General features: G+C 50.6%; 1 protein-coding gene across 1 annotated transcript; it reads left to right on the top strand.

Moving 5' to 3' along the window:
- The first annotated feature begins 73 nt into the window (after window positions 1-73).
- LOC105704918 (5'-nucleotidase domain-containing protein 4) lies at window positions 74-14,591 on the top strand. Its single transcript, XM_064377789.1, is given in 20 exon segments — window positions 74-145; window positions 792-867; window positions 962-1,079; window positions 1,158-1,189; window positions 1,192-1,227; window positions 1,230-1,251; window positions 1,437-1,543; window positions 1,655-1,712; window positions 2,063-2,156; window positions 2,623-2,740; window positions 2,904-2,986; window positions 3,272-3,304; window positions 3,949-4,062; window positions 4,319-4,388; window positions 4,497-4,526; window positions 4,529-4,663; window positions 5,321-5,372; window positions 5,760-5,820; window positions 8,671-8,748; window positions 14,514-14,591. Coding segments are annotated over 20 exon segments (1,467 nt in total).
- The last annotated feature ends 2,722 nt before the right edge of the window (window positions 14,592-17,313 follow it).

The following is a 17,313-nucleotide window of genomic DNA, read 5'->3' as shown; positions in this document are numbered from 1 at the left end:
GTGGCTGGGCCCCACTGGTAGTGTGCAGGAGGCTGAGGAAGGGACCCCTGCCTCCTCCTCACTCTGGATGACAATGGCCAGCACGGACCGGGGAGAGCCCAAGGGCCTGGTCTCCCTTCAAGGCCCAAAGCAGGACTGGTACCAGTGGTGAGATGGGCACCTGAGGTGGAGGCCAGGAGTCTCAGCCTATAAACACCCCACATGCACACAGGGACTCCTTTAAATACGCAGCTGTGGAGACACCCAAAATGCAGACGAACACTTGCACTCACAAGGGACACGCTTCCATAGGTGCCGCAACTGTCAGGAAACTGACCACACACACTCTGGCCGGAGGTATTCTTCACTTCCCTCCCTCCACCAAGATCTCTCCCCGTCACCACGGACACAGTGACAAACACATCATCTCTGAATTTGGACACTGGGGCCCCATTTCAGAAGGTGACAACCCTTGCACCAACAACTGCACATACTTGTTTACAAGGGCAGATGCCCATAACGTGTCTGCATGGTGGGACAGCAAGCTGCTGATTGCCCACACACACTCAGACACACACTTGCATGTGCGCTCCCACACGCTTACACACACACTCACACTTGCCCCCACACTTGCGTTCAGACACACACGGGTCCAGGCAGGGCCCTGGCTTGGCCTGACCTACTTCCCCCATCCTTTCTGCAGCTGCAGCGGGTGCTCTGCTCTCCTCTGCTGGGTTTCCACCCACTTCGTCCTCAGGTCTTGGATTCTGGGGCGCTGGTGGGCTGATGCCAACATCCTCCTCCTTCTCCCCCGGATTTTTGTCAACTGCAGCCTGATGCTGGGGACGATTCGTTGCTTTGGCTTTGACATGGACTACACTCTGGCAAGTATGAGGGCTGTAGCACAGTGTATTGGGAGCTGGAGGGAGCAGGGGTTGGGCAGCCAGGCACCAACCGCCTGACTCTGCTCAGGCCCCTGAAGCCTACAAGCCCCCTGCCTATGAGGCCCTAGACTTCGAGCTGCTGCTGGAGCGCCTGGTGTGCATTGGGTACCCACTCGAGATCCTGTGCTATACCTACAACCCCACCTTCCCCACCAGGTGCGTGACTCAGGACAGGTGGGAGGTCACTTGGCCTTGGTACCCCCACCCACAGCCGCCCCACCCCTGCCTCCGCAGGGAGCTGGTGTTTGATGCACTCTGTGGGAACCTGTGAAGGTGGACACCCACGGGAATGTGCTGCTGGGTGCCATGGCTTCACCTTCCTCTCAGGGTAAGGGACAAAGGTTGCCGGGAGGGTGGCAGGTCAGCAGGAGAGGGCAGAAGGGGGAACGAAGGAAGGATGCAGGCCCACGGTGGAGGCTCAGCACAGAAGGGATGCATGGGGATTGGAAGGGATGGCCAGAACCTGGACAGGCCTCTAGGAGGCACTGGGGAGGGGGCATTGGCTGCACCCAGCCTACCCCTCCTCAGGGCAGAGAGCTGGAGCTTCTACCCCAGCAAGTTCATTCAGAGGGACGACCTGCAGCGCTTCCACATCCTCAACACGCTCTTCAACCTGCCTGGTGGGTGGAGGGTTGGCGGCACTGGGAGGTGGTCCTGAGGGGCCCAGCTCTGGCCTGGTGGGGAGCTGCCTGTGTCCCTAGGCTGACAACTGACTGGCCTGTCTGCCCCAGAAACCTACCTCTGTGCCTGCCTGGTGGGCTTCTTCTCTGGCTGCTCCTGTTACACCAAGTGTGTCTTGTGCACTGCCCAGCCCTGGGGTGACCAGCAGCACACTGCCGCTGCTCAGGGACCAAACCCCAAGGTGGAGAGCCCCTGAAGGGTTCCCCAAGGGGCTTGAGGGGTTCCAGGAGGCTCAGTGGGAAGACCTCTACTGCAGGGTGGCGCCCAACCCTGTCACTGGTGCTGCTCCCAAGGGGTGACCCTTAGCTCCAGGTGATGCCCCTCCCAGAATGGCTGGGACATAAGCCCACTGAAGGCCCCAGTGTGGCTGGTAGGGTCGCTCTGGTATAGCACTCAGGGTAGGAGGTCACCTCAGGCTCCCTTATTGGCATCCCCTATCCCCTCTTGGCCTGCCCCAGCTGTGACACCAGATATCAGCATGGGAACCTCTGCATGTCCTTCTGGAGCCTCTTCCAGGATGTGGCTGATGCCATGAATAGCATCCACCAGTGAGTGAGTGAGTGTTCCAGGACCCCCGGACCGCTGACCTGTCTGCTCTGGGTTCTCCTGGGCAGCCTCCGGCCTCCAGTCCCCATAGACTTTCCATCCTCTTCCCACTGAGGACTGTGATCTGGTCTGGGCTTCCCAGAGCCGCTCATTCGCCTCATCTTGACATAGACATGTAGGTGGGTACACACACACAGAGACAGACACACAAGCACACAGAGACACACACACAGACACACACACACAGACACACACAGACACACATCCCTCAAGACTTGACATCCCTCAAGCCACAGACACGCACACAGACACAGACACACACAGAGACACACACACAGACACACACACACAGAGACACACACAGAGACACACAGAGACACACACACACATGCACACAGACACACACACATGCACACACAGACACACACACACGTGCACACACACACACATGGCCCTTTACTCCCTCCTACAGGGCTGTCTCAAGGAGAAGACCCTGGAGGACTTGGAGAAGTACGTGGAGAAGGATGTCAATGGCCACAGACCCAGGGCCCCAGGGCTTTCCCTGCAACCCTTCCCTGACTTTCTTGCAGGTTTAAGCTGAGCTCTGCTCCCAGGTGGCTCAGGGTCTTTCTGTGTGGCCTGGTGCCTCCCTGCCTGGGCTGGGGTGGCTCCCAGAAGGCTGAAACCTGAGGAGGGGATCCCAGGGCAGCGCCTGGAGTCCCACCCCTGCAAGTCCCTCTATCTCCGCCCAAGGCACACCTCCCGTGCTGCTGCAGAAGATGAAGGAGGTTGGGAAAGTGTTTTTGGTCACCAACGGCAGGTACAACTACGCCGACGTGAGTGCGTGTATCGAGGGGTGGGCCCTCGGCCTCCTTCCTGGCCTCTGGGGACACGGAGGCATTGCAAACAACAGTGAGGGGCGGGATGAGCCATGACCCTTCTACCCCCAACACTGGACTGGTCTCCTGGGCTCCATTTCTTGGCCTTTCAAGGCCTCAGGGGAATGAGCAACTTTCTCACCGTCTTGCTCCTGTGGCACCAGGGTGCCGGGGGATGGTAGTAAGGGCAGAGGTAGGCGGTGGCCCAAGCTTGGTGTCCTGACCCTGCCCTGTCCTTGCCAGGCCATCGTGACCTACCTGTTCAGCACCAGTGGGGTGACTGCTGGAGTGCTGCATGCACAGCTGGGGTGGGCTATGCAGGGGGCCGGGGGCACCAGGCCACACCACGATGCCGAGGGCCTCTCCCATGTCCAGCCTCCCTTTGAGCAAGACCCGAGTGTATGAGTGGTCATTTCTCATGAGTGGAAGCTCCCCAGTGGGTAGGAGGCTGGTGATCTCAGCCAGGCCCTGGGAGGAGCCTTTGGGGACGACAGGAGGCAGTCAGGTATGTGGGGAGGGGTGGTAGAAAGGGGGTGAGATAAGGGCATGGCAGGCCAAGGGGAGGGGTGCTGGGGCCTGGGAGTGATCAAGTGTCATGGGGCAGGCAGCAGGCCCCTAACTTGGTAGCTGTGCTGGTGCCACCTGTCCCCAGGTCTCTGACTGTGCTGTGAGGGGCTCTGGAGGCTGGCCTGAGAGTGCACATGATGACTGACACCCACCTCCATAAGTTCCTTTTGAGCCCTTTCTAGTGCCCAGAGTGGCTGGGGATGCTGGGCAGCAAGACCTGATTCCCAGGGGCTGGAGAGGTCCCATCCGCCTGGGAGGTTGGTGGGGAAAGGGCAGGCTGTGATGGGTGACCGGCTGTAGCAAGGTCAGATTTACCAGGCTGTGTGTGTGCGGCCCGTGTGCACCCCCAGCAGGCTGAAGCCTCGGCCAGCACCTGGAGGTCCTACTTTGACCTGATCATGGTGGACACGCAGCAGCCCTGCTTCTTTGTGGAAGGGAGGGTCAACATGGTAATGGCAGGTGCAGAGGTCCATGGACCATAATTGGGGAGGGCAGCCTGACTGCCCCTTAGACTTGACCTGCCTTTGTGGCTAGCAGCTCTGCTGGCCTATTTGTTCCTGGAGGCAGGGAGGCAGAGGCCTCCTTCAGGGCCCTCTGCTGCCTCCTCCCACGCCCCTCCGCCCCGGCCGTTACCTCTGCCGCTACCAGCTTCCTCCGACGCTCCCTAGTTAGAGACCAAATATGCGGTTCTCCTGGCTCCAGGGCACCCCTCTGCCCCTCTAGGACTTGGGGAAGCTAGGCGTGGGCACCTATACAGGGCCCCACCAGCACTATGCTGTCTACTGTGGAGGTATCAGCTCCCATCACGCCCCCACTCCTTCCCAGGCCCCTCACCTGCCCCAAGTCACTGCCCCAAGGCAGGAAGGGTGAAGGAGTCTGTCCTCGCTTGGTGGGGCAAGCTTGTCCAACATGGTGTGTGAGCTCCTTGGGGTTTGGGGAAGGACATCCTGTACACTGGGGACCACATTCTTGGGAACATTCTCAAGTCCAAGACGTGGCAGAGCTGGCAGACTTGCCTGGTGGTTCCTGAGCTGTCCTGGGAGCTGGACATCTGGGCCCTGGAGAAGGGTGAGCTGCTGGGGTCGGGAACAGTCAGAGGGCACTGGCTGCCCCTGCAGATGCCCCAGCACTGCCTTCTCCCTTTCCCCGTGGGGGCCAGGAATCCTGGCCACTCTGTTGTTTCTGAGGGAGGAAACAGACACCCAGAGAGGGTAAGCAGCTTGTCTGAAGTCACACAGCCAGTAGGGGCAAAGCTGAAAGTCAAATCTGCATCTCCTGACCCCAGAGTCCTGTGCTGTTTCTGTAGGCTGCACTTTCCTCCTGCACCTGACCCCACTCTCCCCACCCGCCCTGAGGACGTTCAGTGGGTGGAAGGTACACAGGCTCCATCCAGGAAGGACTTGAAGTCATCCTCCAGGGCAGGGAGTCGTGTGAGCCCACACAATCTGGGTTTGTCCTAACAGCTGAGGCTTTAGGTTTGAGTCATTGCTGTGTGACCTTGGGAAAGTCACCTGGCTACCTCACCCATCCCTTGGGGCCTACGGGGCCTATGCTGTCCCTGCTTCAGTCTGGGCAGAGCCTCACCTGATGTAAGGGGCCAGGGGTGTTATGCACACAGCTGGGGGAGCGCAAGTCCACAGCTGGGCCAGGGCATACACAGGCCGGTAGGGCCAGTGGGTGACACAGGCCATCACTCACCCCCACTGACCCCTAGTGGCTTTTCAGAGCGGTAGGAGGAGCTGAAGAGGCTGGACACGTGCCTGATGGACCTATATCAGTGAGACCCTGGCCTTTCTGGGGGTAAGATGGGGGGCGGGGAGAGGGATGGAGGGACAGTGGCTCACATCCCTGACTGGCAGCGAGGTCCTGGACAAGGTTGTCAGGACATCAAGATCTGTTTCAGGCTGGGCTTCCCTAGCAAACTGGATGTGGGGACCCCTCTCACCCCCTTGGGACTGCTCACACTCTGTGACCTCTAGGCCCTTCCTCCGAACCTGTCCAGAACTCAGGGACCTTCCCTCGCACGTGTGCACACACCCAGCCCGGCACCCACACTGGATGCTTGCACGGCGTCTTCCATCCAACCCCTGTGGGGGTCTAAGGAGACTGTCCTGGCACTCAAGCTCTGTGCCTCCCCTTGGTTACCAGGATATTTTTGTACCAGGCACATAGATGGGAGCAGTTGTGAGCTGCAAGTCATCAACTTCACCAAGAGAGAGATCCAGGTGACAGCTGGGTGTCGAGGGAGCAGGGGACCAGGCCCAGTGGCGGCGGAGCCTGCGTCCCCTGTGCCAAAGGCCCAGTTACCTGATTCTCCCCAACATCGCCTGGGCTCTACCTTTCTTGTTGGCCAGCGCCCTCTGCTGGCCAACATTCCAAAGGGCAGCGGTGCCCTGTTGAAGGGCTGAGCTGAGCCTGATTTGCAGGCCTTGCCTCCAGTCCTGCAGTCCTTGTCAATCACCCTGCCTAAGAAGTGCCTGCATGCTGGCTGGGCCCTTATTGACTGACTAGCCAGTACTGATAGGAAATGTGATTGAGGACCAGTGAGCCCAGCGTCCTGGGAAAAGAGAAGAAAGGACAACGTTCCCTTGTGGCATTACTGACCAGCCACCAAAAAGCTGGATGTCCCATGGCTGACCAGGTGGAGGGAGTCAGGCCACTTGGTCATCCCAGTCCAGCTGGGGCCCATCACAAAGGGTCTTTGCAGAGCCTTTTACAAAGCACAGCTGTCTGATCTTCCCCACAGGCTTATGAGGTGGATGGAGCACGGATTGTCACCTTTATATTACTGATGAGGAAACTGAGCCTCAGAGAGGGGTCACCTTGGGAGTAAATGTTGAGACTGTTCTCTAGGCTCTAAAAGCAGGGCCTGGTGGCAGGGTGGGACCTGATAGGAAGGTGGAAGTGGGGCTGGGGTGCGGCCTTTGCCAAGTCCTCTGTTGGACTCATAAGGTAAATGAGGCTGTGGGTTTAGTCCTGGGTGGTCCATCTCCAGGGCCAGGCAGGTAACTGTGAGGGAAAGCTGGAGCAGTGCCTGTGGGAAAGTAGGGAGCTGCCCCACCTCCAAAAGCCAAATGTGCAGCCTGTAGGTCTACAACATGCTGCTTCTTCCCTACAAAGGGGCACGGGCCTCAGTGTCCCCCAGTGAGAGGCCCAGGGAGGCCAGGGTTGCCCAGAAAGGGAGAAGGTGACGGCAGGACCATGTGGGCTGGGATTTCAATTCAGCGTGTTGCTCTTCTGGCCAGAAGGACATCCGGCAGTGGGACCTGTGCTACAGCACCACGGGCAGCCTGTTCCACTGCGGTTTCCACCAGACAGTCTTCTCCAGCCAGCTGATGCGCTACGCCAACCTCTACGCTGCCACTTGCTTCAACTTCCTGTACCACCCACTCAGGTCACTGTTTCAGGCTGCCCCAGAGTTGTTGGGTCCCTGAAGAATCTCCACGACTGTCCCTGAACATCCATCCTAGAAGGACCCACTGGTCCCCAGCCTTGCTAGGAGCTCGCAAGGTCACCAGACCCAATCTTCCACCTTCAGACTCAATGGGGTCACAGTCTTGCAGATAACTGTCCAGGTCTTAACAAATGCATGGGAAGAGTTAGGTTTATATAGATAAGATGCCTCTGCGGGGGTGTTCTTCCTTATGCTCAACCTTAACTCCTGCGTTAGATTGAGACCACACTATCTCATCATTTCCTTGGTAGAAAGGATACCAGTTGCAAGGAGGAAGGCACAGTCCTCCTACCCTCAGTAAACATACAGTGGCTTCCGAGGAGGCATCAGATAATACAGTAATCTGCTCTGGCTGCTTTTTCTCTGGGAGACCGGAGGATGCTTTTGGGATGAGAGCAGGGAGGTAGAGGCGGCCATGATGGCACTGGGCGAGGGTTAGGAGTCATGGGACTGGCCAGCGCAGGGCTTCCCTGGAACCTGCATGTGTCAGCCCTCCCAAGATGGCATCATCATTCCATTTTATAAGATGTAGAGCCTGCAGTTTAGGATCTGGACTTGAAGCTAAGTCTTTGAGGCTACCTGCCGCCTGCTTTCCCTGCTGCCCTTGGCTGCCTTCCAGATGTTTGAGAGGGGAAAAACCATTTATTGAATGTCTGCGGTGTTTCTTGCACTGGGCTGGGTGCTTTTCATTGATTATGCTTAATGCTCAATATAACTCAGCGAGGTAGATTTTATCCTCCTCATTTTACCATTGGCGAGAAAGCACAGAAAATCTAAGTGACTTGCTGTCATACAGCTAGTGGACCACAGAGCTGGGATTTGAGCATGTCAGGCTCTAGGGGGTCACACTCTGTCCCCTGCACTGTGCTGCCGCACGTTTGTGGGAACTGGCTCTCACTGGGCAGCCTCATCTCATCTCTGGGCTCTTAGATGGGCTGGACCAGAGAGCTCCGGGCGAAGCTGGGGGATCAGGCATAGCCATCTGTGCTGGTAGATATTATTGTTAAAGTAGAGACCAGACAGGTGAAGAACACATTGTCCCCTCTGCCCAAAAGTGACGAGGTGAAACATTTAAAGAAATTTGACCTTGTCAACCTTGCTGGCCTGGGATTTTTTTTTTTCGTTTTTAGACCAAGTCTTGCTCTGTTGCCCAGGCTGGAGTGCAGTGGCTTAATCTCGGCTCACTGCCACCTCTACCTCCTGGGTTCAAGCAATTCTTGTGCTTTAGCTTCCCAAGTAGCTGGGATTACAGCTGTGCTTGGGAGGCTGAGGCACAACCATGCCTGGTTAACTTTTGTGTTTTTGTAGAGACAGGGTTTCATCATGTTGCCTGGGTTAGTCTTGAACTCATGGGCTCAAGCAATCCACCTGCCTCGGCCTCCCAAAGTATTGGGATTACACGTGTGAGCTATCGTGCCTGGCCTTGGCCTGGGATTTTTGAGGAAGTGAAGTCCAGCTGCCAGAACCTTCCTGCCCCTGTTATTCCTCTGAGGCACCGTCCTCTGATTGTTGGGCAGGAAGCTGGCAGCTGTGGGCAGGGGAGGCTGTGCATAGCTGAGGAATCCTGGAAGGCCGGACCCAGAACAGAGTACTCTGCCTCCATCTGCATTTATCCCTACAGATGCCACATGAGTCGGCTGTGTAGCAAGAATGGGCCAATCTGGACCTTGCCTCCTGCCTCCTATCTTGCAGCCAGAGGGTGAGTGGCTGTGGCTGAGGGTGTCTGTGGCTTGGGCTCCCATGGGCTAGAGCAGTGGTTCCCAGTGGGGTGGTATCAACCCCAGGGCGCATGAGGCAATTGGTGGGGGGGCTTTTTTTTTTTTGTCTGCAAGCATAGTAATTCCTGATTATTCATGTAAAAATACATATTATTTTATTGTAAATTGCTTTTCTTTTTATTTCTCCTTTGTTATAGTTAGGGTATTATCTCGTTATTTTAAATGATAGAGATGATAATTGTATTGATGAATTTCAATTCAGGATGGAAAAGTGGAAGTTAAATATTTGTTTTTAAAATGGGGCATGGGGGCCAGGTGTGGTGGCTCACATCTGTAATCCCAGCACTTTGGGAGGTTGAGGCGGGCGGATCATCTGAGGTCAGGAGTTTAAGACCAGCCTGGCCAACATGGTGAAACCCCGTCTCTACTAAAAATACAAAAATTAGCTGGGCGTGGCGGTGGGTATCTGTAGTCCCAGCTACTCGAGAGGCTGAGGCAGGAGACTCACTTGAACCCAGGAGGCGGAGGTTGCAGAGAGCCAAGATTGCACCACTGCACTCCAGCCTGGCAACAGGGCGAGACTCCGTCTCAAAGAAAAAAAAAAAAAAAAGCGGCATTGGATCCAAAAGGGTGACAGGTTCTGCTCAGCAGTGGTTTGTTGATTCTTGGGCCCTGCACCTCTACAGACTGCTTTTGGCCAATCAATATAACTTACTCACTCCAGGAGAGGTTGCAGGACATGCCCTCTTCCACACCGAGGCTTCCTTCCTAGACAGGCTTTGTTAACATCAATAACTAGTGGCTCTAGCTTCAGATCTTTTGACAATTTGCGTGGCCTGACTTGCCTCTGAGCTGAGACATGATTGGATGCCTGGGTTCCTCATTGGGTTCTGCACCCTCAAGTCTTACATAAGGGTTTCTGTTCCTACCTTGACTTTCTGGGGGCTCAGTTTAAAAGATGTGCATTCCTAAAACACCATAAAAATCCTAGAAGAAAACCTAGGCAAAACCATTCAGGACATAGGCACAGGCAAGGACTTCATGACTGAAACACCAAAAGCAATGGCAACAAAAGCCAAAATAGACAAATGGGACCTAATCAAACTCCACAGCTTCTGCACAGCAAAGGAAACAGTCATTAGAGTGAACTGGCAACCAACAGAATGGGAAAAAATTTTTGCTCTCTATCCATCTGACAAAGGGTTAATATCCAGAATCTACAAAGAACTAAAACAGATTTACAAGGAACAAACAAACAAACCCATTCAAAAGTGGGTGAAGGATATGAACAGACACTTTTCGAAAGAAGACATATATGAGGCCAAGAAACACATGAAAAAATGCTCATCATCACTGATTATTAGAGAAATGTAAATCAAAACCACATTGAGATATCATCTCATGCCAGTTAGAATGGCAATCATTAAAAAATCTGGAGATGACAGATGCTGGAGAGGATGTGGAGAAAAAGGAACACTCTTACACTGTTGGTGGGAGTGTAAATTAGTTCAACCATTATAGAAGACAGTGTGGCAATTCCTCAAGGATCTAGAAATAGAAACATCATTTGACCCAGCAATCCCATTACTGGGTATATACCCAAAGGATTATAAATTGTTCTTTTATAAAGACACATGCACACGTATGTTCGTTGCGGTGCTGTTTACCATAGCAAAGACCGGGAATCAACCTAAATGCCCATCAATGATAGACTGGACAAAGAAAATGTGGCACATATACACCATGGAATACTATGCAGCCATAAAAAATGACGAGTTCGTGTCCTTCGTAGAGACATGGATGAATCTAGAAACCATCATTCTCAGCAAACTGACGCAAGAACAGAAAACCAAATGTTTTCACTCATAGGTGGGTGATGAACAATGAGAACACTTGGGCACAGGGAAGAGAACAACACTCGCTGGGCTTGGTTGGCGGGGAGGGGAGGGGAGACAGGGGCAGGGAGGATGGGGAGGGATAACACCGGGAGAAATGCCTGATGTAAACGACGTGGGTTGGGGGGATGCAGACAGCAAACCACCACGGCATGTATGTACCTAAGCAACAATCCTGCAGGATGCAGGATGTGCACATGTAGCCCTGAGCCCAAAGTATAATTAAAAAAAGAAAGAAAGAAAGAAAAAGATGTGCATTCCATGGGTCCCCTTTAGCTGGGTGGTACCAGGCACAGTGTTCTTTCAACCAGTGTTTATTGAGTGCCTCCTGTGTCCCGGGCAGTGTAGAAAATAAAGTGTAAGTTACTTCATTCTTGCCTAGGAGAAGCTCAAAATTCAAGTGCATTCACAGTCGTTAATCAGTGGTTTGCATCTCTTTTTCTATCCTAGCCCAGCAGAGGGCTGGACACACTCCTGTCAGTAACAGTGGCTTGCTGGGGAAGCCTGTGGTTCGATCCCTCTACCTCCTCACCCCATCAGGATCCAGCCTAAGGCATTTTGACACATTACCTACTTGTGGTTGGGAGTCACTGTGTAAGCTTGGGAAGAAAATATCCATAGTCACTTTCTTTGTTTCTTATAAGGCTGAGGGCAAAGAGAGAAGCAAGGACCAGGAGAGCTACTGACCGAGTCCCGGACATGGTCTGGCATCACAGGTCATCTTCTACTTGAGATATTTTTTGGATAACAGAAGTATAGAAGGAAAAAGTAACTGTATTGAAATCTCCTAAATGTAGCAGATTTGGAGCCCACAAACACTTCTTTTAGGGAGGAGGGACTGTTGCTCTTAACCTAGAAGGCATCCCCCATGGTCTTTGAGATGTTTGGAAATGTGTGTACAAGTGAAATTATTTTACCTGCTTCTCTTGAACACGTTATGTATCATATCCAATTTTATTTTTAAACTTATCCTTTAAAAATATTATTTCTGTGCACTTCTGATTCTGTTACTAGTAAGAACAATACAACCCGATTGGCTATAGATTTCTCCACTAACTGCTCTTTTATTCAATATAAAATATGTTAAATGAGATAGCCCAAATGTCTTCGAGCTTGTATACATGCATTAAAACACACAAAACGTCACACTCATGATTTAAAAACTTGACTCTTGAGTGTGTTAGAAGCTTCTCTGTGGTACTAAAGCACTGAACCATCATTGTTCTGATGCCACTGAATTTAATTTACTCATACAATTCACTTTTTGCCTATTAGTGGCATCATCTGGCATTCTGTGGAGACACAGTTTGAATCTGCATGTTTGAAATGATGAAGCGAACCCTTGAAGGAACAGGTCTGAGGACACACTTTATTAGCTTCATTTTCTGTGGGTAAACAATGGCAACACTTGGGATACCTGAGGATAAATAAGGGAGAATGGGCCATGGAATCAGAGAGTTCACCTTTTGTTTGTTTGTTTGTTTGAGATGGAATCTCACTCTGTCACCCAGACTGGAGTGCAGTGACACATCTTGGCTCCACCTCCTGTGTTCAAGCGATTCTCCTGCCTCGACCTCTGAGTAGCTGGGATTACAGGCACACTCCACCGCACCTGGCTGATTTTTGTATTTTTAGTAGAGACAGGGTTTCACCATGTTGGCCAGGCTGGTCTGAAACTCCTGACCTCAAGTGATCCACCTGCCTCAGCCTCTCAACGTGTAGCGATTACAGGAGTGAGCCACTGAGCCTGGGCTTTTTTTTTTTTTTTTTTTTTTTAAACATCTCCTTTGCATTTCAGAAGCGTCCAGGTTTGACACTGCTAAGACCTTTTCTTCCTTTCCCTGGATTGACTTTCAGGCCCCAGAGCCTGTAGGGGCAGGTTCTCCAGGCAAACAGCAGGTCTCACTGGCCTGTGTCTTTACTTGATTCATACTCAAGGGCTAGAGGATAGTATTTATCAGAAAAACTGCTCAGACCCTAGACCCCTTCTTTTCTGGAAAGGGCCTGAAATATAGTGTAGTAGCTAATACTACAAAAATCAACTCTTAGAATTCCTACCCAGGCTAGAGAGGATACAGAAAAGGACTGAGGTATAAATAATTTGGCAGAAATGCCTTAGGGGATCCCAGGGAGGGAGAGGAGAGAAGGAGGGCCTTTCTTATGCTTTTCCTATTGCCAGGCCCAATCCCTGCCTCTTCTCCTGGTTACATCTGCTCTCCCCTCAGCTCACCTCCCTGTCTAGACCAGTTTCTCCTTAGTCCCTCACTCACAGGCCTCTGTTTCTCAGGCCTTGCTGTCTTGCATCTGTGGTTCTTAGATTAACATGTGTCCCCACTGGACTCTCAGCCCCAAAAGGTAGTGTCCTTTTAGCTCACTGTTGTGTCTCTGGCATCTACGGTGTACTGTGTATTTTACTGAATGATGTATGTCACCCAGTTTATTATTACTCTTGTAGAACTGCGGGGAAAGGGGTGGGGCAAAGGATGTGAGACAAGAGAAAGTGGAAAAAGGCTGTAAGGCTTTGGATTAGAATGCTGCTCCTAAATCTCAGGAACGTGTCTGGGTAGGAGGTAGGACAGACACTTCTATTCGGATAGTGTTTTTTTTAAACCTGATGTCACCTCTACACTCCTGTTTTATCTATACCTTAGAAGCACACCATTATTTCCAAGACTGTGTGCAGACACTGACAGTCATCTCCCATTTCTGGAAGAATTTTTAGCTGGGCATGTGGCCATCTGATAGACATTTCTCTGCTTTCTTTAAATGGGTGGAGACATGTGACCAAGTTCTGGCCCCTACATTCTGGACAGAAGTAATGGCTCCAAATTCCAATCTGTGACCTTAGGAGGGATGTGCCTTCCCCTTCTTCTCTCTCTCCTTCCAAATGGCTGGAGAGTGAAGTTGGTTGGACGCCTTCTTTGGCCACATGGATGAGGCTGCTCCCAAGGGATGGTTAGTGGCATAGCTTGGGCCTGGCAGTAGATAAGCACTGGGCTGTCACTTGGGCGGCTGATGTGAGAGAGATGCATTTCCATTTGGGAGTAGTGACAACAGCTGAATCGACTTCCTCATTCTGGCATCATCTTGAGCAGTGAGGAAATGAGAACAGAAGCAGCATCTCTGGGGTAGTGAACTAGTGGTAAAAATGTGATCATTTATTTGTAGAATGAATGACAGTACTTTGGCTGTCACAGTGATTTCTGCTCGGTAAACTGGGAAGAGTTGAATAATTTCTCTTGCTCAGATGTGCTGTTTCCTTACCATTATCCTAGTCCTCATTTTCTTACTTTAAATAGAGATAGGAGCTAAAAGTTCTGGACCTGGAGCCAGACAGCTCTGACTTTGAAATTGCATGACTGTCACTTATTAACTACTCTGTTTCCATAACCATGTCATAAAGCTATTGTATGACATGGTTATGGAAACAGAGTAGTTAATAAATGACAGTCATACAATTGTAAGGGCATAGGGAGATAACGGACACGGAACTTGGTCAGAGGAAGCACTAAATAAGGGTTTTCTATGCTATTATAAGGCCTCTCTCTCTCTCTCTCTCTCTGTGTGTGTGTGTTTGTGTGTGTGTACATTAGTCAGGATTTTTTCTTTAGCAACTGATGGAAACCTAATGAAACTGGTTTAAGAAAAAAGAGAATTTATTGGCTCATATAACTAAAAAGTCCAGGGCTAGTCCAGCTCTAGGCATAGCATTAATGTCTGTCACTGAACATAGCCTTGTTCTCTCTAACTCTCAAGTTTATTCGTGTTAGTACTATTCTCTGGCAGGTTTTGTCTACGAGGTTATAAGATGGCTGTCCCCAATCTCCAGATTTCTATCTTTATCTTTTCAGCAACCCTACCAGGAAATCTCTAATGAAAGTCTGGGAAATGATACCTCACTGGTTGTGAGACACTACCCCATCGTCTAATCAGTGCCACTAGCCAGGGAGATAACAAGTTTGAATTTGCCAGGCCTGGGTCATATGCTCATACTGGGGTTGAGTCCATTCTTCTTAAACCACGTACAGTGTCAGTGGTAAAGAGGTGGTCATAGTAGGGAAAGTGGGTGCTTTTTTTTTTTGAGACAGAGTCTCACTCTGTCATCCAGGCTGGAATGCAGTGGCGTGATGTCGCCTCACTGCAGCCTCCACCTCCCAGGTTCAAGTGATTCTCCCACCTCAGCCTCCCAAGTAGCTGGGACTACAGGCACACTCTATCACCCCTGGCCAATTTTTGTATTTTTAGTAGAGACAGGTCCCCACTGGACTCTTCATCACGTTGGCCAGACTTGTCGTGAACTCCTGGCCTCAAGTGATCTGCTCACCTCGGCTTCCCAAAGTGCTGGGATTACAGGTGTGAGCCACTACACCCAGCCTGGGGTGCTTTTATTAGAAGAGGGAGTACATGCCAGGCAGGCAAGAACTTTTTGTTTTGAGACAGAGTCTTGCTCTGTTGCCCAGGCTGGAGTGCAGTAGCATGATGTTGGCTCACTGCAACCTTTGCCTCCTAGGTTCAAGTGATTCTCCTGCCTCAGCCTCCCAAGTAGCTGGGATTATGGGCACGTACCAGCACGCCTGGCTAATTTTTGTATTTTTAGTAGAGATGGCATTTCACCATGTTGGCCAGGCTGGTCTGAATCTCCTGACATCAAATGATCCGCCCGCCTTGACTTCCCAAAGTCTGGGATTACAGTCATGAGCCACACGCCCAGCCTCAGGAACTGTTTTTATAGTATGTAAAAGACTCAGCCGAGTTCCTGGCATAGTGAGCACTAACAAATACAAACTATCAAGCCTCGGCTCTGTCCTCTGGTTCAAGGTCATCCTGCACAGAGATGCTGTATATAATCCCCTTTTTTTTCTTTCTTTGAAACTTGCTTTATACTCACCTCCTCTAAAAAGCCATCCCTGAACAACACTGGACTTATTTCTGCAGAAGCCCATATTTCCACTAAAATTCCCTATGAACCTTCTTCCCAAGTGATTAAGGGCCCACTTCTTTCCTTCCTACTCTCCCTCCTTCCTGCTCTGTATGTCTAGGAGCAGCTATTTACTAAACAAGAGGGTTACTGAGTATCTATAAAGAGCCCCAGAATTAGGGTGCAGTTATTTTGCAGCTGCTGTACCATCCGCAATCATTTCCATCCATATCTTTTTGTGTCTGGAAGACTCTACAGTCTGATGAGGCTGTTCAAAACCTCCAATTTGCCATTTTGAAACATACATTATTAGATACCAATAGTTCAACCCACACAGTTATTGTTAGTACCTAGGATAATACTGTGAGACATCCTGCAAGGAACTAACAATAAATAAAATGAAACTGCTCATTTGAGAACTAAGCTGTAATGTCAAGACAATGGTTTTGAGGAGAGAGATGTAAAACCACTATAAAGAGACAACTGACTCCTAGGCCTGGGGTCACAGGGGAGAGATTCAGGTGGCAAACATGGACCATTTGAGAAGCCAGAAAATAAATAAGTGCACAAGCAACGGATGGCAGTGCAAGATCAATCATGAGGACCTGGTCAACGAACTTAGGACAGTGTCTGAGATCTGAGGCAAGAATATTCCTAATATGAAAGGACTCGCTTCAGATTCTTTAAGCCTGGTGATTTTGAATATTTGATTCCTCTAAGTCCCATGTTCAGAGTTTGTGATCTTTAAGCAGCCCTCTGAGCATTATTTGGCTTCACAGGTAAAGTTAAGTCTAATTCCTGCATTTTGGTGACAATTTTATTAGGTATATTTAAGATTTACAACATGATGCTATGGGATACACATCGATAATAAAATGGTTGCTAAAGTAAAGCAGATTAACATCTGTTTGTGTGATAAGAGCAGCTAAAATCTACTTATTTAACAAAAACCCCTAATACAATTGTATTAATTTTAGCCCAATCTCTAGACTTGTTCATCTTATCTGCTATTTTGTATCCTTGGCCTACATCTTCCTATTTCCTCTTCCCCAATCTGTGGTAATGTTTCTCTGTATACTTGAGTTCTTTTTTAAAAAATTAAATATTCCACATGATCATGCAGTATTATTTCCTTGTGTCTGGCTTATTTCACTTAGCATAATGTTCTCCAGGTCCACCTATGTTGTAGCAGATGGCAAGAACTCCCCCTTTTCCAAGGATCAATACTATTCCATGGCACGCATATGCCACATTTTCTTTTATTTGCCCATTGATGGGCATTTAGGTTGTTTCCAGATCTTGGCTATTAACTCTGCCACAAACATGGGAGTGCAGATATCTTTATGAGGTGGTAATTTCATCTTTTTTTTTTGAGACAGAGTCTCACTTTGTAACCCAGGCTGGAGCTCAGTGACACTATTTCAGCTCACTGCAACCTCTGCCTCCTGGGTTCAAGCGAATCTCCTGCTTCAGCCTCCCAAGTAGCTGGGATTATAGACGCCTGTCTGGTCAAGCTGGTCTGGAACTCCTGACCTCAGGTGATTCATCCACCTTAGTCTCCCAATGTGCTGGGATTACAGGCGTTGAGTCACTGTGCCAGGTCAATGATTTCATCTTTTTGGGTATATACCTACTCAGAAGAGGGTCAGATAACAGTTCTACTTTTAATTTCTTTCGGAGTCTCCATAGTTTTCCATAATGGCTACACCAGTCTAAATTCCCACCAACAGTGT

This window comes from Aotus nancymaae, unplaced genomic scaffold, assembly GCF_030222135.1.
Source record: "Aotus nancymaae isolate 86718 unplaced genomic scaffold, 86718_ANA_hifiasm-v0.15.2.pri h1tg000017l, whole genome shotgun sequence".
In the NCBI taxonomy this organism is placed as follows: domain Eukaryota; kingdom Metazoa; phylum Chordata; class Mammalia; order Primates; family Aotidae; genus Aotus; species Aotus nancymaae.
Note: the sequence above shows the minus strand (reverse complement) of the source record. Positions and strands in the feature narration are given on the sequence as shown.